The 27,030-nt window shown below is 33.0% G+C and overlaps 2 protein-coding genes across 8 annotated transcripts in view; one reads left to right on the forward strand and one right to left on the reverse strand.

The window, feature by feature from the left end:
- Nucleotides 1-10,617, reverse strand: part of plx (PTB_TBC1D1_like and TBC domain-containing protein plx) — a 28,959-nt gene extending 18,342 nt beyond the window's left edge. For 2 of the 4 annotated variants that reach the window (XM_085204105.1, XM_085204104.1), the window contains exon 1: nucleotides 4,655-5,043. Coding sequence is in view for 2 of the 4 variants with exons in the window: in XM_085204102.1 (XP_085060228.1) it covers nucleotides 6,991-7,096; nucleotides 7,673-7,761; nucleotides 8,288-8,407 (315 nt within the window). In the remaining 2 variants the exon portion in view is untranslated. Of the gene's footprint in view, nucleotides 1-4,654; nucleotides 5,044-6,990; nucleotides 7,097-7,672; nucleotides 7,762-8,287; nucleotides 8,415-9,526; nucleotides 9,673-10,409 lie in introns of those variants that run through there. The other 2 variants (XM_085204102.1, XM_085204103.1) reach the window with 2 other exon arrangements.
- A 1,575-nt stretch (nucleotides 10,618-12,192) lies between these two features.
- LOC146528128 (P protein-like) overlaps nucleotides 12,193-27,030 on the forward strand; it is a 28,789-nt gene continuing 13,951 nt past the window's right edge. The window contains exons 1-2 of one of the 4 annotated variants that reach the window (XM_085205013.1): nucleotides 12,193-12,435; nucleotides 13,196-13,339. In XM_085205013.1, the coding sequence (XP_085061139.1) occupies nucleotides 13,203-13,339 (137 nt within the window). In that variant the 5' untranslated portion in view covers nucleotides 12,193-12,435; nucleotides 13,196-13,202. Of the gene's footprint in view, nucleotides 12,436-13,195; nucleotides 13,340-17,048; nucleotides 17,164-27,030 lie in introns of those variants that run through there. The other 3 variants (XM_085205015.1, XM_085205017.1, XM_085205014.1) reach the window with 3 other exon arrangements.

Genomic DNA, 27,030 nt, shown 5'->3' on the forward strand with positions numbered 1-27,030 from the left:
CAACACGCCATGCCTTCTGAATTAGGTGAAAAATGGGAAATGAAAGTGTCTTAATGGAAACGGAGTCTTAACACTAGGTTCCCAGGTTCCCTCTGCTTAACTCCCGCTGTGTGCGGGATACAGTGTGATACTGAAAAAAGAATTGTCTGCGTGCCCATCCGTAAGTAAAAACGGCGAGAAGAATTTAGTAAATATTTTTAAGGGGTCACCAACATTGGGGTTTGGGGTTAAATATTTTTTTATTGGGCGGAAAGTGACAAACGGGGTAATATCTTCGGTTATGCTGACCATTCCACAAATTTGTACATATGACAATATTTTTAAATTTTTAAAAGTATTATTCCACACAATATTTTTTTTATACAATGCTTGGACGGTTTCCAACAAGCGCAGGTTCATATCCAGCTAAGTTCAAATTATAACACGTTATCTTAAGAGATTGAAACGAGAATGTTGTTTAATTCCTTCTTTATGAAATGCATAAAATGAACCAGTAGATAAGTAAATACAAAATAAAACAATTATTCGATCCAGGACTTAAACCTCGGTTTTTGTAGATTTTCTACGGTGCCATAGAGGACATTAGATACTAGTAGTGCAATGAGTACAACAAAGTTGAACGACCCAGACTTCGAATGTTCTGGAAATACAAACACGCCACTATTCAATAAACAACTGCGAATACTTCAGACTATTGCTAAAGCTAGATATGTCTGGATTCTTTTTTTTTGCTTCACGTTGTATCCCGCATATGGCAGGAAAGTTAGAGCAAACCCTTCCCGATCTATGCGTTCCCATTAAGACATTTACGTTCGCCATTTTTCTTCAAATTCTGAAAGCATTGCGTCTTAAGCGCGTGGTCCAGAGCGAAGAAATTATAATATTAAATATTTCATTTTCTCGAGTGGGAATCGAACCCACAACCTGTCGCGTATACAATCGCACGGTTGTGCCAAGCTTAACATCATTTTTTTTTATTATAAATATATAATTAATAAATTTGTCTGTATAAGACTTTGTTTTACATTTTGTAACTTACACCACTTTTCATAGTCATTTCATTTAAAAATAACAAAAACGTATAAATTCCATTAATAGATTGCCTTGAAAAGTATGTCAATTAGTTATATATCTATCCTTTTCTTGTATATACAGTGTGAAAGAGACGGCACTATAGGGGATGGCGCCCCAAATGCGAGGGAAATTTTTATTAGTCATTATTCATTATATTATATTACAATGAAAATTGTTTTCTTTGTCAAATTTCTGTTTAAACAGTTAGTGTGTTCAATTTAAGAAGTGGGAAATATGATGTAAATGAAAAATATATTCAACTACTACCTAAGTGGAGTCGAACCCACAACTCCTGGATTTCCTTTGGACCTAATGGTTCCTACATATAATTTATATAAGTCTATACCTATGTATATTTCACTTCCTCGAGTGGGATCGAACTCACTACCATCTCGTTATAGTTACACCCTTGTACCCCTTTGCCAAGACGGCCTTAAAGTTAATTATTAGTTTTTGCTTTAAAGTGGAAAATCAAAAAAATATATCAAATAAGGATCGAACCATCACATTTGCTATCAAAACAGTACCACTACATGTTAAATAAAAAAAAACATTATCATAAAACCCCTAAACCCCCATTAAAGGTGTAACAACACGACACACGCACGTCTAACACATATAAAGTTAATTAACTAGTGAGCAAAACTTCTTATCTTGATTTTTTTTAAAAGAAATTGTTATATATACTTATATACAAACACTGTTTCTTTACTATTGACTTTAAAAATATAGTCTTAAATATATTGTTTTTCTTTTTTTTTTTTTACAAAAACAGGAAGATGCGTCCTTCTTTTACGTATTTTTTATTTATATAACGTATAAATTAATTTATTCTATATTTGTAAATCGGCATTGAATTTAAAAGTAAATAAACTTTTAACATCTCGAAGGTTGGCGGAAGGTGGACTTTAATCACTTAATTAATTATGTCAGAGACAGTCATGTAATCAGTAATGTGGCTGTAAAGGCGACGGTTTTGGGTTCGATTTCCACTAGGAGAAATTAATGAATTATTTTCATTGGCATCAAAATCTACACAATAGAATATTTCCCTTTGACCTACAGGTAAATATTACTTTTAATAAATAAATTCAAATCTACCCTCATCAAGAACACTATTAACTAAAAGTACCCCGACGACATCAGAATAGATTTCTAATAGTTTATTCTATTAAGTATTAATTTAAGCAATTAACAAAACAAATTGTCCTCAACGACCAATAAATTTTATCAAATACTATATTGTTTAGTATTTTCCTTTCAGTTTACAAGAAACGACTCATAATTTAAACAAACGAGTAATTTATAAATATATTTATATATTATATTTAAACCTGTATATAAAGTAAAAGGATATTAGTAAAAATATTTTCTTCATCACCAGATAAACCGCAACTTTACTGGCTCTTTAAAATTAAAGATGTGCTAAAAAATAGTAGAAAAAAAATATTTTTTCATAATATAAAAATCAAAGGTCGAGATCATCTTATATGGAACGTTCACATAATTAAAATATGCTGCCACTGAAGAACACAAGTGGCGTTGATTTTCTCCACTCTATACATAATTTTCAAAATTGGCCGGTAAGTGTAGAAAAGAAGAAGAAGAAGAAAAGTCTTAATACTCTACGTATAAGTTAATATAATGGAAAGAAAGCAATTCAGAATAACAGAATAACAGTAGAATAACATGAACCAATGTAAAAAAAATTTGACAGAAAATAGTCAGTCAATCAATATTGTGACAAGGTCAGTAGGCAATTATAGTAATCAGTGATCTTTGTTAGTGATAGGCGACATGGTATAAATTTTTTTATGTTTTCGTTATTTTTTACCATATGAAAACTAGGTTCCCAGGTTCCCACTGCGGAATACATCGTGAAGCTAACACAGACAAAATTTCAACGAAACAACGAAACGAAAAAAAGACGCCTCTGTCTTTTAATTGATAAACGTGGTGGTAAAGAATTATGATTAATAAACGTGGTCTGGCAAAAACAACTTTTTGTCACTAAATGTAAGTTGTTTTTTACTTTTGACGTCAAGGAATTGTTTTAGTAACTGATTGTAAGGAAAATCATAATCAATAGCAGAAGATCTGAGGACATTGTATCGCAGTGGGGTATAGCCGACAACAAATACGACTGTTATGAGTTCGATTGCTTGGGAGGAAATAATTAAAACTGGCAAGAAAGCGGGGACGAATTATCTTGAGGGACCCGCTATATACCTAAAACAAACAAAACTATTTTTCAATTCCTCCCTCTAGTAATATAAAAAAGCATCGAATTAAAATTCTAAACGTTAGGCCAATTAAAGAACTTTTGAATCCTCAAGTGACATAGAAATGGCAGTAGTGTCGGTCCTACAGGAAGCTACCACTGGCACCGGCTCGGAAGGCCGTTCTGCTGAGACTCAACAGCTGTTCCTTTTACGATAGACGGTCATTAACTTATAGTTCCATTGAACATCAACAGCATTTAATTCTAACCTTAGATTGAATTTATTAAATATACATGGTGTACACCATGTAACCATGTAATTTAGTAACTTTTTGAAGACAAAAAACTAGGACTGATCAACTATTGTTTCAAATTCAGGTGGAAAGTGAAGAAGGGAGTGTCTTAAAATTAACACCAGTTTCTCTTTACGAAGTATTCTGCATATCGGAAAAAACGTGAAGCCAAAAAAATCCAGTAGATTTTCTTTGGTTACGTAGTTATTTTGGTCAAAATGGACTGACTTTCAACAAATAATTATAATAACATACGGATATTAAGACTTCCTTAAAACATAGTGTGCGATCGCTTCGTCTGTTGGCTCTTAGCCAATGTTTCTAAGAAATCCACGACGATTTCGTTCAGATAATTCCAATGTGTTAGAACCAATGTGACCTAAAAGTAAAATATTGTTTGAAAATAAACAATCTCTTACTTCTAGATCGAAGGTTTTAATATAAATATGTGGTAATATTCCGTACTTATAAAGTGAGCTGAGGCACAGCGGTACAACTGAGCGATTGTAAACGTGACGATTCCGAGTTCGATTTCCACTAGGAGGAAATTTCCACTAGGGTTAACCAGGCAAAGCGCGGCGTTGAGCTCCACCACTCAACATGCAATGCCTCGAGAATTCTGTGGAAATTGGGAAACGGAAGTGACTTAATGGAAATGAAGTGTCTTGACACTAGATTCTCGGGTTTCCTCTGGCTACCCTGCTAAGTGCGGGATACAGCGTGAAGCTACAAAAAAGAAACACTCTGCATATCATATATAGAACACCAGCTTTTCTTCATACATTCGACTAACCGGATTTTGGATCATCTTATGAATACCCAATCGGGTTTCTACTGTAAATAAATAAATCTAATTGTATTTTGTACTAAACCTTCACACACTAATGTTAATTAAGAGTTTTGAATAAAACATGATATTTCATTATGTCTATTTTACATATTTCATTTCCTCGAGTAGGAATAGAGCCCACAACGCGCCACAACTGGCCTCAAAAAACTTTCAATATCGAACCCACCATCCTCATCAACCATCATTCTTTACCATAGAACTACATATATTACTTACTTTTTAAATATCCAGTCTAACTTAACACTCGAACAATAACTGTACTAACACATATATTTATTTATTTTTCAGGCACACATAATTGAATAACTGGCACGTCACTATTTCACTAATAAACCGAGGTACAACAGTAAAATAATCAAAAACAAATAATACCCATCTATCAGAAGTAAGTGCTAATAAATAGTTATTTTGGACCACAGTAAGACCACAGTGTTTATTTCAAGAACTTAACATATCATCAAAATAAATAGTGTTTAATATTTCAAAATATAAGAAGTCCATTTCACAAGCAATTATTATTAATAATGTTCCGCACCAAAATTCCGCGTTTGATAATAAAGTAGACACGTCCGTGCTACCACTCAGTGACAACCAGACTGACATTGTGTGACGTAAACTTGGCACCATACTCGAGATTCCAAGAGTCAATCTCATTAATTAACTATTACACAAACATAAAAAAAACACTACACCATAATAAACACAAACAACCACACAAACAATTCAATTATTTAAATTCTAATTTTTAAAAAATATCCAAAGTGTTCGAAATTCGAAATCCAATTCAATTATAATAGATATTTATTATTTAAAATTCGAAATTTCACACAATTTTTTTATAATATTAAATAATTGGTTAATAATATATGTTGTATATGTTATTAATTAATTTATTTGACAAGTGTAACGTTTACAATCTGGCGTCGGACTGATTATATGTTCAATTTTTAAACTGCACTCAAGGTAGCGTATAAGGTTACGAATGGCACATTGTTTTAAAATTTATGTTAATTTTAAAATGTTTCACATAATATTTATAGATTAAGGTCGTCGTCGCAGTGGCTCAGCGCACTATAAAAAGTAGTGTAGTAAGTTCGATCTCTATTCAAGAATTGACGTACATGACTTACAATCCTATATCTCTTATGTGGGGTAGAGAACTTCCAGTGTCTCGGACCACATCAGCCCATCTGACATCAGTTCTGCTGCCATTGAATACCTCCAAGTCTGATGCTGCTAGGATAGCAGCATATAGGATATTTCGCTTGTTGTGTCCATACCAGAACTTGTCTTGGCATATGATAGGGAGCTCTTTTATTTGACCTAAAGCTCTTTTGAGTTCGATTTATAACTCCAGGTAATATAGTTAAATAAGGTGCAGCATTACGTTACCGTACCGTCTCTCAATCCTTAGATACTGGAGTCGACTTATCGTGCTATTTACTTCCTAAAATGAAACGCTTATAAAATAACTTATGAGTGCAATGCGTGAAGATAAGAAAGTATACCTACAATCGTTGCTATCAAAAATAGTTTAACTTGAAATAAACGAAGAATGAAAAAAACTGTTAAAGCATTCTTTTACTTACATTCCGCCTAATTCATATCAACATTTTCTGAGATTTGCGGGCTTAACCAAACAAAAACTTCAGTTTTATAATATTGATACAGAAATATAGTCATGAGGCTAGTCGTGGTACAGGAGTGCACGCGTGCGCCTGTGAGTGAACGCGACAGGCTGTGGTTTCGATTTCTACTTCATTTCATTTCATTTCAAAAAATTATAGGTACTTTTAATATGAAAGAATGTATATTACATAAATGCGATTTTTTTATAATTTTAGTTCACCTTGAGATAGATGACTTTACTAAGTAATAGTAAATATTTGTCTAACCAATTAATAAAAAAACGAAATGTATGTTTTAGGGCGTGGCACCTGTCAGCTGGAAATTGATTGGATGCAGAAATATTTTCTAAAAATAGCCTTATAATATTTTTAAATAAGCCATCTCTACCATATAAGAAATTTGTTACAAGAGTAATTGGTAGAGACCGTCGTCATGGCGCAGGGACACAAGCGAGTAAGCGCGACAAGTTGTGGTTCGATTGCACTCGGAGAAATGAATTGAAAAATGAAAATTTAATTTTCATTTTTCGCCCTGGTAACGCGGCAAAGTGCGGCGTTGAGTTCCGCCACTAAATGCCTCAAGAAATTCGGCGAAATGAGATATACGTATCTAACGATACCTCAATTATCCTCAATTACCCTATCTTCAATAAGCGGTTCTGGAGATATGAAGTAATAAAGAATATTACATACATACATAATACATACATACGCGCGAAAAACATAACCCTACCTTAGCAGTCGGGAAAAAGGTTCGAATTGTTTTTTTTTTTTATTTACTATATCATGTTAATCGTATCGATGTAATCCACTGTAGTAGAACTGTTTTACCTATACTTATTTAATTTGATATTTGATTCTGGAAATTCAGCAGGCAAAAGGTATTCTAAACCGTCTCCAAATATAAAACTTTGAATCACTTACCTCCACTGCAGTATTCGCCATAAAAAGATAACACTGTAGAAGAGCTTCCTTCTCATTGAGGAGTATGTAGAACAGCTCGTTTGGTCTACCGGGGACTTGGCTGGCCCTGGTAAAGTAAAGTAAAAGTAAGGAATATATGAAAATATTTAATAATACGAGTACATTACCCCGAGTGGGAATCAAACCCACATCAATAGCATTTAAAATTGCACTTTCTTCTTATTAAGTGAAAATAATGCGTATTTAATATGAATATTTTCCATATTTAAAAGGTGTGCTTGATTTATAATATATGGATATGTCAACTAAGCTTCAGCCTAGGTCATACTAAAATCTAGGCCGAGGTTAAACGACATAAATGGGACATTTCGATACTTGTCTAAAGCAAAAAATAACAAAATCGAAATATTATCGCACATATAGCACGATATTCATAGAGAATCTATTTTCTATACTGGAACCATCCCACATAGCCTGTTGAGTGTGGCTGTTCACCGCCATGCTTTATCTTTTGCCTAGTGTTAAGAGTTAAGACACTCCGGTGTCAATTAAAATTTTAAATAAAGACGGCGTTAAATTCCGCATTTAAACTCGCAGTCTTTCAATTGGAGGCAAAGTAGGGAAACATAGTGAGTCCGAACTGAATTCTCTCTGCCTCCTATAAAAAAAAATAAAGTCATACCTCAAAATATCCACTAAGCGATGAACGATAATTGGTTCGAAATTCCCATTATACGCCTTGAGGCAGCCATCTTCTACTGCGACACTTAACTGTGCAAAATATTTATATTATTTTTTAACACTCTTAAATATTTATAATATACATAGAAAAGATACATCTTTTTAAAAAATATTTTGTTTAGCATGTACGTTGAGACGCCTTGGTGCACCGGTACAGCGTCTAACTTCGTGTGACAGTAGCGGGTTCTATTCCCACTCGGAAGAATGAATTATTTACACCTATCATTCTGGTCATAATACAAAACGCGGTTGAGTTCCGCCACTTCACACCCAATGTTTTGAAATCAAAATACAATATTAAACATATGATCCAAAGTCAAACATGCCATTATGGGGTTCATATCTCATACATGTGTACCGAAGATGGCTATCTTTATCGGATATCTGAAATGCTATAGAAGCGTGTCGAAATATAATTTCAAATTACTTTTTCTGTCAAGCCAAAAACATGCGGATACCCCAGAGGGCAAGTATGAAGAGGTTGATGACAGTGGACCAGGCGAAAGAGGTTTGCAGAGACGGCAGAGGTTTACAAAGCGTGAGGCTAAAAAATTACCTTCTCCCTTATACCAGTAGTTCTAATTTCCCTCAGCAACCAAGGCAGCATTGAAATTGAGAATCGGCGATCCATCGCCGTATAGCCCAAATACGTTACTGATGTTAGTTTGGTCTTCATTTTGAGCCTGAAATGGTAAAATAGAAAAACCTTATGTCGTAACCCTCGGTTCCCGTTGCCCACCCTGCTACATGAGGGATACAGCGTGAAGCTAAAAAAGGTCTTAACCGTCTTAGAAAACACGATTGCATATGAAAAACAAAATATTATACAAAACAAAAACGAAATAGAGATACAATCGCGGTCGATATAATTTTCTAGGGCGTTTCTTATTTAGGGTATGAGCCCTTGTTCACCCTCTTTCATTGGAAATGGGGTAGAAGTCTTAGTCATTTGCACTATACGTATAGGTATTATATGTATGTTTGTATGTGAGAACGCATAGTGGGAACAATACAGCGTAAAAATCGGCCAAGTGCGAGTCGAACTCCCGCACGAAATGGGCCGTAATATTATGCAAAAAAATTATGTCTATTGTATTGGAAGCCCCTTAAATATTTCGTTTATTCTGTTTTGTAAAATCTATTACTTTTTATAGCGCCACAGAAATAAAGTAAATAAATAATCTATATATAGTTCATGAGATACAGTAAATACTACAATAAATACTCGCTAAAGACAGACAGACAGATGGACGGACAGAAGGCTCTTAGTAATAACGTCCCATTTTTACCCTTTGAGTACGGATCCCTAAAAAGTATATTTCTACACGCTGTAACCCGAATATAACAGTAGTCAGAAGGAACCTAGAGATACGATACTCTATTCCCTATGCAACGAACAATTTTCGAGGCATGCGTGTTGAGTAGTTATTTCGATGTATGTATATCGAAGCTACAACCGTTAAAACACTACGTTTCCCTTTTAACACATTTCTATTTACCACTTTCCTCCCCAATTTTTGAGTCATTGCATGAATGGCGGATCTCAACGTCGCGCTTTATCTTATTACCAGAGCGAACAAATGAACATAACGTATTCCCCCGAGTGGGAATCGAACCCACAAAGTTCGGGTTACAGTCAGAGACTGTGATGCTGCGCCACTACAACCTCAATAAACATAAAGTTTATTATTAATAACCAGTTGTTTTACATTTTATGAGTATACTAAATAAGGAAACTAATACATTTTATTATGTATTTAAATAAGAATTAGCTTAAAAGAGTTAATTAACTTACGAGTCAAATGTTAATTGGAAAATCTTTTATTACTTCTAAGACGAGTAATTTTTTTATTTATATCTATATTCAGTACTAATATTACAATGCAGAAGGGTCTGTTGAGTCTGGAGGCCCGTTGTGGCGCAAGGGTGCGCGATACGTTGTCGGTTCGATTTCCACTCGAGGTAATAAAATATTTTCCTAATTTTTTTCCTCGCTCTGGTGACAAGGAAAACGGCGGCGTTGAGGTTCGCCACTCAACACACAATGCATCAAGCATTCGGCGAAAAGTAAAGGCCGGAACTGTCTTAATGGAAACGAAGTGTCTTAACACTATGTTCCCAGGTTTCCTCTGCCTACTCTGCTGTGTGCAGGATCCAGCGTGAAGCTAAAAAATAATATCCTTGAGTGGGGATCGAACCCACAAGTCACGCGTGTTTAATTGATATTTCTACTAAATTACGAAACGTTATAATTTTACGAATAAAAAAGTAAAGCATTATAATTAAAAAAATATTCAAATGCCCAGCCACCCATCTAGGTGTAGGTAAAACGCGCTTTGCGGCGTTTAGTTCCGCCACTCAACATACAGTGTCTAAAATTCTGTAATGCGTGGGGAGCGCAGTGTCTTAACACTAGGTTCCCTCTGCCTACCCTGCTATATGCGGAAAATAAATAAATAAATTTCACGTAGTTCAAAATGATTTACTTAGTTATTATTCAAATATTTGTATTGTTCTTATAATTGAATCATTCTTTATTTTTTATTATATTGATGGTAAAAATATCATAGTAAATGATTTTTAAAAATCAATAAAATATTTTAATTAATTGAATTGATAGATAGATTGCATTATTATGTTTTAAACAAAAAATAATCAAATTATTCAATTTTAAATACCTTCTATCGTCAAATCCTTACACAAAATGTTACTAGGCGATCAATAAACACATTGGTCACCACTAAAACACTAATATACACAAAAGAGCACTAGATCTAGTCATTTTTAGTGTGAAATCTAGATTTTTGACTGGAAAAATACACATCTATATAATTTCACAACCAAAACATTGAACGATTCGAGGATAATAAGAATTTGCTGCAAATTCTTATACTATTTTCTGTCTCTTTCTATTGAAGGGGGAAAACTGTTGCTGTCTCGTGTTAACTAATTGGATTAAAGTGGCGCTAGCTAGCGTATTTTATATGCATTATTGTGTTATAGCGACACCTGTTGGTGATTTGCAGAACTAAATAGTACTCCTTCAAAAGTTTAAAGAAAATATCATAGATGGTATAATCTATATATATAAAAGGACTTGTCCTCACTGACTGAGGTAAGACGCACGCACAGCCGTAACCGGTGATGGTAGAAACGTGAAATTTGGACAGATGTTACTTTCGTAATCTGGACATCCACTAAGAAGGGATTTTGAAAAATTTTAACCCTAAAGGGGTGAAATAGGGATTCAAAGTTTGTATGGAAAAAATTTTAAATCGGCACCGATTTTTATAAAATTTGAAATTTAGGTTTTTAAAAGTATTTCATTGAACACGTATTTCATCGTTTTCTAGAATTCTCCCCCTAAGGGTGCAAATAAGGGGTTGAAACTTTGTATAGTTTTTTTTAAAATCGGCACCAATTTTTATAATATTTGAAATTCGGACTCTTAAAAGTATTTAATTGAATACATGTTTCATGGTTTTCTAGAATTCTTCTCCTTAGGGTGCAAATAAGGGGTTGAAAGTTTATATGGAAAAATTCTTAAATCGCCACTGATTTTTATAAAATTAGAAAATTTAGACCTTTAAAATTATTTAATTGAATATGTGTTTCATGGTTTTCTAGAATTCTTCTCCTAAGGGTGCAAATAAGGGGTTGAAAGTTTGTATGGAAAAATTCTTAAATCGCCACTGATTTTTATAAAATTTGAAATTTAGACTCTTAAAAATATTTAATTGAATATGTGTTTCATGGTTTTCTAGAATTCACCCCCTAAGGATGCAAATAAGGGGTTGAAAGTTTGTATGGAAAAATCTTCAAATCGCCGATTTTTATAAAATTTTAAATTTAGACTCTTAAAAATATTTCATTGAACACACGTTTCATGGTTTATTAAAATTCACCCCTAAATAAGCTAGCGAAGCTGCGTGCGTCCGCTAGTTAAAATATATGCATAGGCCGTTGTGACGCAGTGGTACAGCAATGGCATTTGTAAAACCCATAGTTCAACGTAGTATTCCGCCACTCAACTGGTATAATCTGGGATTTCAATTTTGTTTAATATTTTTTTTATAATAAACAATACTAACAAGTAAATCTTATTATATAGTTCAAGAATATTTACAGGATGAAGATGTATGCAAGTAATATCGACTTCTTTGTTAAAATTTATATAAATATATAAGTATATATAAGTATTAATTAAAAAAAACTATTTTGAAATATTTCACAAATAACACTATTCAATAATAGATGGCATCACTAAAAAAAATTCTTGCATTCAAAAAAGTCCATAAATTGTCAAAATTCTAACAATAATCGCAATAAAAATACAAAAAATATTTTAAAATAAACCACAAAAAGGTATTATAGTATCGTAAGATTAGTTCTAATCCACTTTATATTAGATTAATACGTGGGGCTTCTTTGACATTGACATTAGAATTCAGTTATAATAAATCCCTTAGACCGTCGACAATGTTACAAAAATACTCTCTAAAAATATTTTAAAAAATAATAAAGTATAAAAAAGAATACTATTTTAACAGAGAAACGAAAAAATCGGTTTTAAATAAAAAATTACAGTGTCAAAAGTAAAGCAAAATGTGGGTAGTTCTAAAAGTTTTCAATGGAATGTTAATAGTTTCTGTTTGGATTTGAGGTGTGAAAGGTGATAAGGGAAATTGAATTGAATTGAAACAGGTATGCTTATTTCTTTATGTATATAATATGTAAAGCATAAAATTTTTATACAATTAAAATATTTTTACATAGTTTTATAACCTTATAATAAGAATAGGCCTGATATATTATTATTTTTTAACACGTTACTATTAACAAAATAATTGTTAGTATGCAGTAAAATCTAATAATGTGAATTTAACCAACCTGTAATAATTGTATCATCATTAAACTTGGTAGTTAGTTATACGTAGCTTAGGTGCCGTTACCGTGTCAATACAATAATATGATATCATGGAGCTCGTCTGTTGATGGAGCCAGGATCTAAACAGTGAAACTAGGACTTGTTGAGTGCTGGAGTGCCACCACTCGCCCTGGTGAGAAAATGAATGAATGAATTTTAATTATTTACCTGAATGGGAATCGAGCCCACAGTCGGCATGTTTGGAGCCAGACGTTGTCCCACTGCGCCACCACATCAAAATATTATTATAATTAATAATACATATTCATATTTATAATTTCTGTAACTGATTTAGAAAAAAATACGTTAAAACTTACTAGTAGGCAGTTTAAAGTTCCATCAGCTATCTTCCCATTCCATCATCAGGCCAGCTCGATGGCACCATAATATTGTATTGTCGTCTAATCTACATATAATTGCAAAGTTTCATGATAATACAACGATTAGAAGTGCATGTTAATCAGATTATTAGATTTTATTACATAGTTTCTTAGTTACAGCTCGACCTAATAAAAGCGTGTTTTTTTAAAATTCCAGTTCCAAAATGGAAAGCCAAGATTTCAATAATTCATCCACAGCATCAATAGTAGAGTCAAGTTTGGAAGAAAAAAGGTTTTTCAGGAGACACTATACCATTGAATCCAGTTGCGACGCCGATGTATCGGCTGTGGAGTGTGAACGGTATGTACACCAGGTTCTTTCTTTTTCCCTTCCCTGGTATTCTTTTGCTTCACGCTGTATCCCGCATATAGCAGGGTTGGCAGAGAGAACCTGGAGAACTCAATTTTATGATACTCCGTTCTCAAGTGAAAAAAAGCGAAAAAGCTAAGTAAATGATGTATTTCCTTTAGTCTGATACTAAATAAAAAATATTATTGTTTACTATCTTATTTAAGTCATAAGGAATTCCTTTTTTTAATTAATTTTAAATAAAATGTGTTATTACAAATGTTATTAGAAAAACTGGAAAGTCTAATTTATTGGATTGAATATTATGTTATTAACTTGTTGTAGCCCGCAACTCCTTTTGCGTGAACTACAAAATGTGGAGTCAATTTTTTTCCTTTTGCCATACGCATTTCAGTAAATCCTAAGGATTCCCCTACACTCCCTAAAGAACCTACATACCAAATTCAATTCAATTCATCAAATTTTACCAAAAAGTAGTATGTATTGACAAAACAATAAAAAAAGCTATAGTCTCAGTTTTTATGTCCGAACCGCTTCGACCCGGTTTGTACCGGTTACTTGACATTCACGTTTAACCTTGAGACATAATGCTTAGATTTAGACACAATAAAGCAGTTTTAGAACTTTTACCTAAAATATTATATTACTAAATTATCTATTATTTAAGTATTTGTTATTTTGCGGTAAATTCATTTTTGAGCTCCACGCTTAGGCCTAGTGTTGTTATGTTTTTATTATTATTTCACATTCTTAATTATTATTATCCGTTGAATACCGTCATTCATTACAGAGTGCTCAGGAACAGAGAAACTTCTCTCTCTCTCTTCCTACCTTGATGTAATACGAGTATATTACAAAGGCATATAGCCCGCAACTTCACTTGCATGGACTATAAAACGTAAAATCCTGTGTTTCCCCATTTCCATAGAAATTTCTAGAAATCCCAATAGTGCCAAATATCCAATAGTTCTCCCCAACAATCTCCGGAGACCTACAAGCCAAATTTCAGCGTTCTACGCCGCGGAGAATTGTCACTCAGTATCGGAAGAGTTTTATTATTAAAAATATTTTTACTGCCCAAGAATTGAATCTACGACCCTTTAAATAATCAGGTAATATAAACTATATTATGAGAATGATAATCATAACGCCCTTATAAAGACGACAATTTCGCATTACACAATCGCCTGTGATTATTTCGCAATAAAAAAAATCTTCCGCCATATGATTCATACGGCAAATTGAATAGAACCTTTGTTTTATATTATGAACTAGTTTTACGTGCGGTTTCGCTCGCGTGTTTGTATTGGATTAACTTGAGATAATGCAAATTTAGAAAGTAGGAACGAATCTAATGGGAAGAACGAGAAAGAAATCTGGTCCCATTTTCTATTTGGGTAAGATTGTCCGTCTGTCTGTTCGCAGGCTGTATCTCCTAAGTTCTAATCGTTAGATAGTTGAAATTATCATAAATGATATATGCCGCTATAGAAACAAGTACTAAAAACAAAATAAATAGTTATAGATACATAACCTTTCGAATCCAACTCGCACTTGGCCATTTTCAAACTTTTAAATAATCCCTTTGCTAAATAAAGTTATTAATCCAGACGAATTAAATACTTATATATAAATACGTCATAACGATATTGATTTCAACTATTACTGTAAGGTAACCTGACGGTTTTACTTCAATGAATTGTAACTTGATATTAAATACATATTTATAGTGCATGAAATAACGTGACAATTACCTAAGAGGATGTCACGGCGCAGCCGCATTGCCTATGACTGTAAGCGCAACGATTGTGGATTCCACTCCTGAAAATAATTATTTTTATTTCCTCGCTCTGGCAAAGCGCGGTGTTAAGTTCCGCCAACATTCAATATCTAATGTCTCGAAAATTGAACGGCGCGTGGGATATGGAGTATAAGTCTATCAGGAAATTATTATAGTTATCTCTTACTATACCAATATTCTAATTTGACAAATTATAATCTATTCTAACGAATTAGCTAATGTCACGTAGATAGATATATTTATTATCTGGAAATCTTATTTTAAGCGTTATCTTTGTTGTTAGATAACTTCTTATCAAATATCTGAAGTGGGATTATTTAATTCACTTTATAATATCATGTCGCGAGCCTAGCCTTAAACTGGACGGTTGAGGATTCGATTCCCACTCGAGAAAACATTAATAAATGCAATACAGTTTTATACTATTGAAATTTTAATAGTTTAAATATTTTTTCTTATAACTAAAACCTTATAAAAAAATAATTTTATGTACTTTTTGTTTATAGTATTACTACAACATAAGGCATAGCAATAGCATTGCTCTGATTTTCTTCTAAAAAATTCTTTAAGGCCGTATTCACACTATAGTATCAGTCACGGTTCGTTCTCGATCCGATCTTAGTTTGATAAAAATATTCTTTTATGAGAAATAAACTTTTATACTGTCGTTCCGGTCAAGTTAAGGTCCATTCATGTATAAAATAACAATATTACTAATCCAAGCGAGAAAGAAAAGCGAAGCAAGAAAACTAACTGTGACATGCCGGTTCGTTTTCTGTTATAGTGTGAATCCTGCCTAAAACATTTTAAAATACGTGAAAAGTAGAACATTGAGTTATATATCATTTAATTCTTTTACCCTCATAAATAGGGCCTTGTGCAGATAGAAGTGATGAATTCGGTGTTGCGTTCAGCCACTCATCACACAACATCTAAAAAAACGAATTACTTTGTTATTAACGAAAACAGCTTTTAACATTTTCCGCTAAATTCGCGGCGGCGTCGAGTGTATAGTTTCGGAACTAAACGCCGCGCTTTACTTCGTTGCCAGAGCAAAAAATTGCAAATGAAAATATTAAATGTTTTATTCCTCCGAATGAGAATCGACCCCCAAAACCGACACGTTTACAGTCGCACACTTGTACCCCTGAGGAGAGTTGCGCCACGATGACCTCAAATCCAAAAGAATTAATAATTCAAATTCATTCATTATTACAAAAAACTTAGTAACAAATAAATAATTGTATTATTGAAAACGCGTTATTGATAACTGAGTCAAACGAAATATACATTAGAAACCACAATATTATGAACTTGTATAATATTGTGTAATAATTATCTTTATTTGTGCCGTCATGGCGAAACAGTACATAGTCTGTAAACGCAAGTTTCAATGCTATTCTTCTGGTAAAGCAAACAACTTTGTTAAATTCAAATTCTAAATATTTTTTATTCAATATGGGGATTTTAGAAGCACTGTCGAAATATAGAATGACCAAAAAACTATCACCTTCTCGGTGGGCAGTTTAAACAAACAGTTGCTGTTGTCAATATAAAAGGTTACAATTTTATGGAAGCTATCCTACATGAAAATGAAATGATATTTTAACCTGCTGTGTGGGGGATACAGAGTGAAGCTGTTAATATTTCCATTTCTTCACTCTGGTGTCGAGGCAAAGCACGGCGTTGAGTTCTGCCACTCAACACGAAATGCCTCCAAAATTCAGCAGAAAGTGGGGAACGGAATTTATTAACCCTAGGTTCCCTCTGCCTACCATGCAGCGTGAAGCAGCTTTAATTTTTTTAACTACACTACTTTAACTCCACAGTTAGAGTAGTTGTTACAGGCTTACTTGTTGATAACAAAATGTTTACAACTTTTATACTTTAGTTTCCTCCGCGCATTCGCAACGCGCAGACGCCATATTGGCTGTTTTTTTCTATTATTTTCGTTTTACGTACCCTAAGTTTACAGTTTTGGTAGTTAAGTGTTTTGTGTTAGAAATAGGCATAAGTATGAACTTTTTTAAAAAACAAATATTGTGTGAAAAATTAAAAAATAAAAATGTTTAAAATATATATATACAGTGACATAATAAAAAAAGTTAAATAACTCAAATAAAGTTTAATAAAAAAAATTTAATGGTCTAAATGCAAATGTAATGTGACAGACCAAACTGTGACTTACCGATTCAAAATGACAAAAAAATCCTAATTGGAATTAAAACTAAAGAAACTAACTAAAAAAAATATTACTTATTTTTATCTTATTTTATATTAGTAAATACTATAAAGGTCCTTAGTCTATAAATCGTCGTTATCAAATAGGTATAATAGTCTATTCTAGTTTATACAACTAGATAAATTATACAAAATAAAAAAATATTTGAAAAAACAAAAACCCCGACTGCACAAATCTAAAATGAAAATAAGCAGGTCCAATAGTTTATTTGGATTAACAGTCGGGAGTCGGGACCTGTTTAAATTATGCGGTTCCTGATCCTGATTGGGTCCCTACTGTTAATCCTAATAAACTACTGGTTGGTTAACTACTTGTTTATTTTCTTTTTAGATTTGTGGAGTCGTGTTTTTGTGTTTCCAATATTTTTTTTATTTTTTACTTTTTTGGTAGGATTTATTTTGGTAAAGATAATCATGATATTCCTACCTTTTTGAAATCCTCGTGTTGAGCTTTTGAATTTGATACCCATATTGTGGTATTCGAAAACAACATTTTTTTATTCACTAGGTCCAATGGCGTCTCGCAGCCGCCTTGATTATTTTTTTAACGTGACCTATCTAAGAACACCTGGGCTGCTAAAGCGAATCTAACGATACCTCAATTATGTAAATCCGTTCAGCGGATTCTTTACTTTTTTTAGCTTCATGCTATTCCGCATATAGTAGGGTAGGCAGGGGGAACCTGGGAATCTGGTATTAAGACACTTCGTTCCTATTAAAATACTTCCGTTTGCCTCCTTGCGCCAGGTTCTGGAGGTATTACGTGTTGACCGTCAAATTCAACATCCAGCTTTGCCTGCCTCGTTGCCTCGAGCGAGGAATTTAAAATATTAAATATTTAATTTAAAATATCAATTAGAATATTTATAATTAATTTCCTCCAGTGAGAATCAAACTAGAGTCGCATTCTTATTCTCCCACTACTCTTCGCAGTCTTGCCTCTGCGCCACTACTGGCCTAAAAATTCTTTTTGTATTTAATAATCCATTTGTCTTAGATTTATCTTAGCGAGGGCCACAAACGTATTCAGTATTTCCTCGATCCTGTAAATAGGGAAAGCGGAGCATTGATTCCCAGGTTCGCTCTGCCAACCCTGCTGCATGTTCAGGATATGGCTTGACGCTCAAAAATAAAAAAAAAATAACAAATAAATAGTACATATACCTCATAGACAAACCCTAGTTATTATTTCAATTTGAACACGAGCAAGGCAGCCGCTGTAAGCTAGTTTTATAAAGAATCAACATTCTTCCATAATTTTATGGGAACTTCCCCGTTCTCGTTCTATTAAATGAGGATAGAGAAGTTGCCATAATTGTAATAATGTTATGCTAAAACATGTTTAATATACAGTGAGTTTCCATTTCCTTGCATTGATAATAACCGCCAACTAAAAGAAGTGCGTCGTGGTCTTGATTTTGGGAGGAAGGCAGGACTTAGTGTCTTATCACTAAATTATATGTCTAATCTACTATGCTACTAGAGATTCGTTCGCGGGTCCCATTAATTATTCATTTACTAATCTGCATTACTTTCGTTGAAAAAGAAATATATACCTTTCCTTGAACCTTTCGTTGAAATATCAATATAGGCAACATAAGGAAGGAAGGATAGGAAAGTAAAATTTCAGGTAATTCCATGAGACAATTATTTATAAACAATTTTGTCGGACAATATTCTTTAAATGAGCAAACGCACATACAACTATTATTTTACTATTATTTTTTTTTAATTTGATCCTCAATCATTTGTATTCCCAAATACAAAGAAATTATATGATTGCCGTTGCTTATGCTGCATATACAAACTAGTAAGGTCAGAGGCCAAACGGTTTTGAGTTCTCACCCGCGGGAATGAATATTTTTTATTTCCCTCCTCTAGTAACAAGATAACGCGCGGCGTTGGGAACAGCATATCAACACGCACATGTCTCAAAATTTGGCGGGAAGTAGACAACGAAACGTATTAAAACTAAGACCTCTCGACCTAACTTGTTATATGCAGGAAATGTGAGCTAAAAAAATAACAAGAAAAACATAATAATACCAATTTAAAAGCAATAAAGATATATTTAAATAGAACTAAAACTACTTTAGTATTTTGAAAACAATTTAGTTAATACCGTCATTTAAATCAACCTCATTCTTTGTTTATTTTGTGAAAATTTTAAGCCTATGGTTAGCGGGTTCGATAGCTGGCACCTAGTGTTAAGACATTCTGTTTATCACATTGCATATTTTTCAAATAATGCTAAATTTCACATCTGCAAGCCCACGGGAAGTTCCCTATAGGTGTTTACTATGCGGGGAATTTCATGCAAATGCAGGAGAATCAATGCACAAACTCTCTATGTTTTCATTCGTTGACTTAGACGCTTGAGTTTTTGATGTGCTTCAAGAGATCGTAGACCTAAATATTTAATATTAATTTTATGCTTGATACCTCCACATGTCTCGAAATAAAGTCTTTACATACGGACAACAAAATGATCCTTTAAGGGTTCTTTTTTATTCTTTTAAGGTACGGAACCCTAAATGCTTGAGGTCACCCTGATTCCTATAGTGATTCATATCAAAACGATGAGCAGCATGTCATATAGCCTATAGCTTTTCGCCATAGATGGACTGTATAATACAAAAATATTTTTTCAATCTGAACCAGTAGTTCGTGAGATTGGTGCGTTCAATCAAACAAACATACAGAACCTTTGTAGTAAGTATAGCTACTCGTAACATGGTAAGTTCTAAATTAAAGTAAAATAGGTTTTCCGCTTCCACAACTATTTTTAGACATTAATATGTCATATTATACAGTTACCTTTGACGTTATTCTCTACAATTTATCTATATGTATGCTACTATACTCTAGTAATATAATAATGTTGAAGAGTTTGTCAGGTTGAACGCGCTGATCTCGGGAACTACTGGTACTAATTGAAAAAATGTTTTTGTGTTTCATATTTCGTATAAAGAAGGCTATATCATGTTATATTTTTTTGGAAAACGTATAGAGGGATTTTAACCCGCGTCTCTTGGAAACCGGCCAAAAGCGATGACCACTAAGTTCGTTCACTACGTTCTCATCTCATTAAAAAATAGTCAAAATCCCACTACAGAGATGCTCACAATAAAAATAAGTTCGTTCGTTATTCACTCCGTTCCCCCTAAAATTTCTCACTTTCCGTCGAATTCTCAAGGCATTGCGTGTTGTTTGACGGAACTAAACGCCGCTTTTTACCTCGTTACCAGAGCGAGGAAATTAAAATATTAAATAAAAGGTACATTAGTCCGAGTCAGTTCGAATACACAACCGTCGTATTTGCAGCCGCCTGTGCCACTGCGCCACTACGGCCTATTATATTTTAATAGCACATTTACATTTTTGTAAAATTTGTTATTGTAGAACTGTATGAGTGCACTTGGTTTTATTTTTAGCTCATGTATACTTATAATTAAACCGTATAAAATGTGGAATAGACATTTCCATATATCTTAATAGATTTTTTTCTGTATTTAGCCGAGTATTTTTCTTCTAACTTATAGAAAAAAATAACACACAGACATATTATTTTAATTGTGTCACGCGTTTTCCCGTGAATTAGGGTTGTCAGAGGGAAGCTAGTGTTAGAGCACTCCGAATTTTCGATACATTGCATTTTGAAAAATGGCAATCAACGTCGTATTTGTAACACTTAAGTTTTTTTTTCATCTTTCCCCCGAGTGGATATAAACCCAAACCAACGGGTTTACGGATTTACAGTCCCACGTTTCTGCCATTGCGCCGCGGCGGCCTCAACACACCGAGTTTATATATAATATTCTAAATGAATCACTCTCTTTTGTTCTCTCAAAGCAAGTAAATAACAGAACATTACTTATTATAAAAGGTCTTTAGAATTTTCTCTAGAATATTTAATTTACATGCGCAAACGCAGTTATTTTCCTTCACAAGTAATCAGACCGTTAGGGCCGTAGACGCGACCGGTTGTGTGTTCGATTCCCACTCGGAAGAGTTCCCACTTCCCACCCACTTTTCCTCACTCCGGTAACAAGGCGAAGCGTTGAGCCACTCCTCACGAAATGCTGTTCTCCACTCTCCGCCAAATTCTTAAGGCAAATGATTACAGGACCACGCATTGAACCCACAACTGTTATGTTTACAGTGACGCTTGTGCCCCTGTACCACGACGGCCTCGAATATTCTTAAGTGTTTATTTTAATATGCCAATTAATTCTAAAGGAAAATAACTGAACGTATTGTACGTATAATAATTGATTAGATCAATCGAAATATTCTAAATGTAGCTTAAATGACTATTATATTTTATCAAAGAGCTGGTTGGTGCGGTACGGCGTTGAGTTCCGATTCTCAACACACAATGCTTTCATAATTCGGCTGAAAATGGGGAACGGTTCTTGCAACTGCAAAATATGTTCTCAGATTCCCTCATTCTGTCTTGTTATGTGCGGAATGCAGCGAAAAGCTAAAAAACAAGCTGGTCTGATGATGGAGCCAGAACCTAAATGGTGAAACTCTTCAGAGTATACCACTAGAATTAAGACTCATATAATTTATAGTTCGGGGCACTTTCTATACTTGAGCACTTGTAGGACTTGGTGTAGACAATATTTTTTAGTTTCTTGGTTATGTTCCCAGGTTCCCTGTGCCTTCCCTGTTAAGTATGGAAAAAAAAGTATAAGTAGGTACATTTGACATGTCCCTACCTAACAATGTTTCAATTAAAATATCATACGACACTAGTGAACGTGACAAATATAAATGTAAATACAAACTTTATCGGCCGCGTAATTTTACCACTTCCGTTACGTTAATTTATTCCGCTGTTGACCGACTTTGGTGAAGAATAAATTGTTTTATTTGGTTTTTTTTATATCTCTAGGTTTTTCGTTCCTCAAACTATAAAAGAAAATTTAGTAACCGGTCACTATGTTTACCATTTTATAATGTTTATCTAATGCCTCATTAATTTCTTTAGTTATATAACACCGTCGTGTATAGATGCCTAAATTCTAAATAATTGTATTTTATTGTATCAATTTCAAGATTGTAAGTAAGCGGGAAGTATAACTTAAGTTTGAGTTAATTGTATGAAATGAATTACAATTATAAGCTTGTAATGGTTTGTATCTGGGCTTTAAATATAAATTTCTGATTTTCGGGTTTTTTCCTTATTGTTATAATATGATATGAATATATACATTCTTTTGAGGTCGTGGCAGCGTCTGACTGCAGATAACGTAACAGTTATGTTCAATTTCCATTTAGGGCCATCAATTATTTTAATTTTTTCGCTGTTGTAAAAGAAAGAACGTCGTTGAATTCCGTCCCTGAACCCGTAATGTTTCTAAAATTGGGCAGATAGTAATCAACGAAGTGTCTTAACATTAGGTTCCCTCTGCCTATCCTTACATATTTATATTTATATATTTCATGAATCAAATATTTGTCTTTTTGAAATAATGTTTTCAGTAGAGGAACTCAACGGCGTACCCAAGCGCCAAAACGAAAATATTTAAAAAACTGCCAATTGAATAAGCCCGTATATATAGATCGATCCCCATAACGACTGTTAGCTTTTCATAAGGGCTTATCTGAATTAGATGTCATTATCGATTTCAGATATAATAGATAAGATAAAAATATATAGAACTGTTTTTTTCCAGAAAAAACAGGTTTGTCAATCACTTTTTTCAAGTAGTTTCCAAGTCAATAACACTTTTAAGTGTCAAAGTGTCATTTTAAAGACAAGTGTCGTTGCATCTTAAGTGTCAGAATAAGATTTGTTATCAGTAATCAATGTCTTTGTTTTGATAAGTAAATCTAAGTATTAAGATAACAATGATTCTTACTTGCTATTGTGAATCTAAAGTTACTTATCGTTATAAAACTAAGGAGTTTGTATGGTTGAAAGAATTTATCTCAGGAACTGCTGGGTTGTTTAAACATTATTTTAGATAGTCTATAGGCTATATATAGGCTATTATAACATCAAATTAATTTTATTTAGATAATATTTACATTGAAGACATTACCATGTGCCGTAGTCATATTCTTTTGTGTTTTTTATTGTTACTCCTAAATTCTAACTAGTATCTTTTTTAATTATTATGCTTTAATTTAACCAACATACAGAAATATGTACTTTTTACTATAAATAACATATTAAATATGTGCTTTCTATGTGTAATAAAATAACTTTATAAATAATATCAAAACATATATTTTTCGCTCAAATCCACATTACGATTCAGTTGGAGCCAGTTACAACCGGTTCTTACCAGAACGTTCTGTCTTAGGTCGTTGAACTCGATGTGGAAGACACTTTCGTTTTTTTTTTTGTTTTTCAAAAGGTTGTTTTGTTTTTGAACAATAATCTTTGTTTGATGCATTAACAGTTTCACTCGATTAGTTTTTAAATGAAATTAAATCGATACAGTTATTATTTTTTTGTTAGCTTCACGCTTTACCTTTTTCATCTCGTCCACTGTCATCAACCTCTTGCTCTAGCAGACATGCTCTCCAGTGCGTCCTCTTGTTTATTTACATGACCTTTCTCCAGTATCATTGATACTATTTTCTCGAAGCTCAACCAAGGTGTCCTGACTATATGCAATGTATAATTTTTAACGTTGATTAGAAACTAATAGATGTTTCTGCTTGAAGAAATATTGCTTTCTACAACTTACATATAATTTAAATTAGATTTTCTATGAAGTTGTAATTGTAATATAATTTTCATAAAATTTCTCATATTACCGTTATTAATTTTAATGATAATAACATAACTGTTCTATGTCATATTCTGGTCTTCATTTAGCTTGTCTTGTCCATTTTTTTACCTTTACTATGTCTCCCACATATCAGGATAAGCAGAGAGAATTTAGTGATATGAGACTCTGTTCTCCCACTTTCTGAGACACTTGTTGAGTGGCAGCACTCGCTACGGTGTGCTTTGACTTGATGAATATTTTATACGTATTAAAATAAAAAAAGTAAATCTCCCAAGAGGAATTCGAACTCACTATACTTGCGATGCCGCTGCGAAACGATGGCCTTAGGCATCACTAATAATTTACATATATACATTATACATACACGCTTAGAATAAAATAAAAGGGAAAGTCCCGTTTTGTCCTACATTTTATATGCGTATTGCCCAATTTTATAAAAGAGATATAATCTATGATATGCGTTTCTGTCTTATGAAATACATAGTTGCTTTGTATGGTTTTTATCAGTCAAACACGAGTTGAATATTAATGTTGTGTTCCGTATAGTTATTTTTATAGTGTTCTTTTTATTATATCTTACATTACAGTACGGTCAGCACTCACATATTTAAACGATAATTGCTTGGAATTATCATAAGCGTCAGCTAAAAGAAATATTTTTCTAATGAAGTTAAAAAACTAACCTAACCCAACCATATTAGGTTATCCTAATTGCGCTACGGCCTGACCTCGTCCGTATCTGTCAACCCAGATAATAGACGCTATAGATATTCTATTCTTAAGCTGAATTTACAAATACAAAAAAATATAACTATAATAACACTTGCCATACTATTGTCAGTAAACGTAAACAGCAGAAATAGCGTCAATGAAAAAATATAAAATATAAATTAATAATATAATTTTGAAAGAAAGCGAGTTTGTCTCAAATTGTTATTAAACGACTTTGATTTGTTTGTTCTTAGAACTGTTATGACATTTCATCCAGAATTTAGTGGGATGTCAACAACCAAAAACTCCCCATTATAAATATAAATATAATTATTTTTTTTAAATTGGGTGATCTCTTATTAAAAATTCCTTCAATGAAAATATTTTTAGTTACACACAATATAAAATATCAAATTAGTATTATTTATTTTTTATTTGTTATATATTTTTTGCTGATGCTATATTTATGTCATTCTAATTACCTATTTCTATGTGGTTGTAAATTAAATTTTTCAATGGATCATCTACATATAACTTATTTGTAGAAAATTTATAAAAATAGTTTTTAGTACATTGTTATTCCATAATGAGATGTCATAACAAAGTCTATAACCTAGCCCTTTTTTTAAGCCCTTTTTAATTCTTGTTGACATTATATCTAATTGAAGGTTTTGGACATCGCCTAATTTTTTTTTCAAATAACACCTCTTCCATTTTGAGGCCGTCCTGGCGCTGACTGTAAAATGATTTCATTTGTTATTGTTATGAAAACGTGATTGCGTATCTGACACTATTATAAATAAGAAAGTTTTTGAGGATGGATGTTTGTTCCACTTTCATGCAAAAAGTACTGAACAGATTTAGATGAAACTTTACTTTATACAACAAAGATTACAAATTATGTAAAGATTTAGTATAGCTTGGCTATAATACTTATAATAATATGTTAAGTGATTGCCCGTTCCCGTAGGAATTTCGATCTCTCTTAGTAACGGAAGATTTTCATTTGTTACATTAAATACCTAAGTGTATCTTTACACTGTATTCCGCACAGAGTAGGGTAGGGCCAGGGAACCTGGGAACCTAGTGTTAAACCTCTAAAAGCAGTGCTTTGCCTCAATACCAAAGCGAAATAACAATATGAGATACTTCATTCCGCCGGGTGAGAATCGAACCCAAAACTTTGCCACCTCAGCCTCGTACTATTCTGTTCCTATTTATACTCTTTGTTTAATTCGATTAAGCAAGTAAACGCTTGCAAACACAACTTATTGTAATACGTAGAAGAGTTTCCTAATTTCGTTTTACAAAAAAAATTATACTTGTTAACTTCATAGTATAAGTAAATACATCACCCCCAAATGGGAATCGACCCGGAAACCATCTCTTTTACACCCAAACACTCCACTGTACCACAACGACGAATGTTCATATTATATTGCAACGACACTGCGTCATGTTCATAGAAATGCAATCAGTATGACAGATCGTATTACATGAGCTAAGGGAATGCATATAATGGCATATATTTCTTATCTTAATTATTCTGGCTATCCTTATGGTGCAAAGGTAAAGCCGGCTTCCACCAACAAGGAGTTTTATATTTTTAACCGACTTCAGTAAAAGGTTATTAATTCGACTACTGTATTATTTTTATGTTTGTTACCTCAGAGCTTTTAACTGGGTGAGCTGATTTTATGATTCCATTTTTATTTGAAAACTAGCGGACGCGCGCAGCTTCGCTTGCTTATTTAGGGGTGAATTCTAATAAACCACGAAACATGTGTTCAATGAAATATCTTTAAGAGTCTAAATTTAAAATTTTATAAAAATCGGTGGTGATTTAAAAATTTTTCCATACAAACTTTCAACCCCTTATTTGCACCCTTAGGGGGTGAATTCTAAAAAACCATGAAACACGTTTTCAAGTAAATATTTTTAAGAGTCTGAATTTAAAATTTAAAAAGAGCAACTGTTGAGTTTCTTGCCGGCTCTTCTCAGCAGAACTGCCTTCCGAACCGGTGGTAGCTTTTTGTTGACATGTACATTCGACGATTCAAAAGTGCTTTTATAGTTTATTTGAATAAAGAATATTTTGAATTTGAATTTGAATTTGAATAAAAATCGGTGCAGTTTTAAAAATTTTTCCATACAAACTTTCAACCCCTATTTCACCC

The sequence above is a fragment of the Heliconius melpomene genome, chromosome 20, assembly GCF_056956725.1.
Source record: "Heliconius melpomene rosina isolate 202511_hmr_F chromosome 20, ASM5695672v1, whole genome shotgun sequence".
Classification (NCBI taxonomy): domain Eukaryota; kingdom Metazoa; phylum Arthropoda; class Insecta; order Lepidoptera; family Nymphalidae; genus Heliconius; species Heliconius melpomene.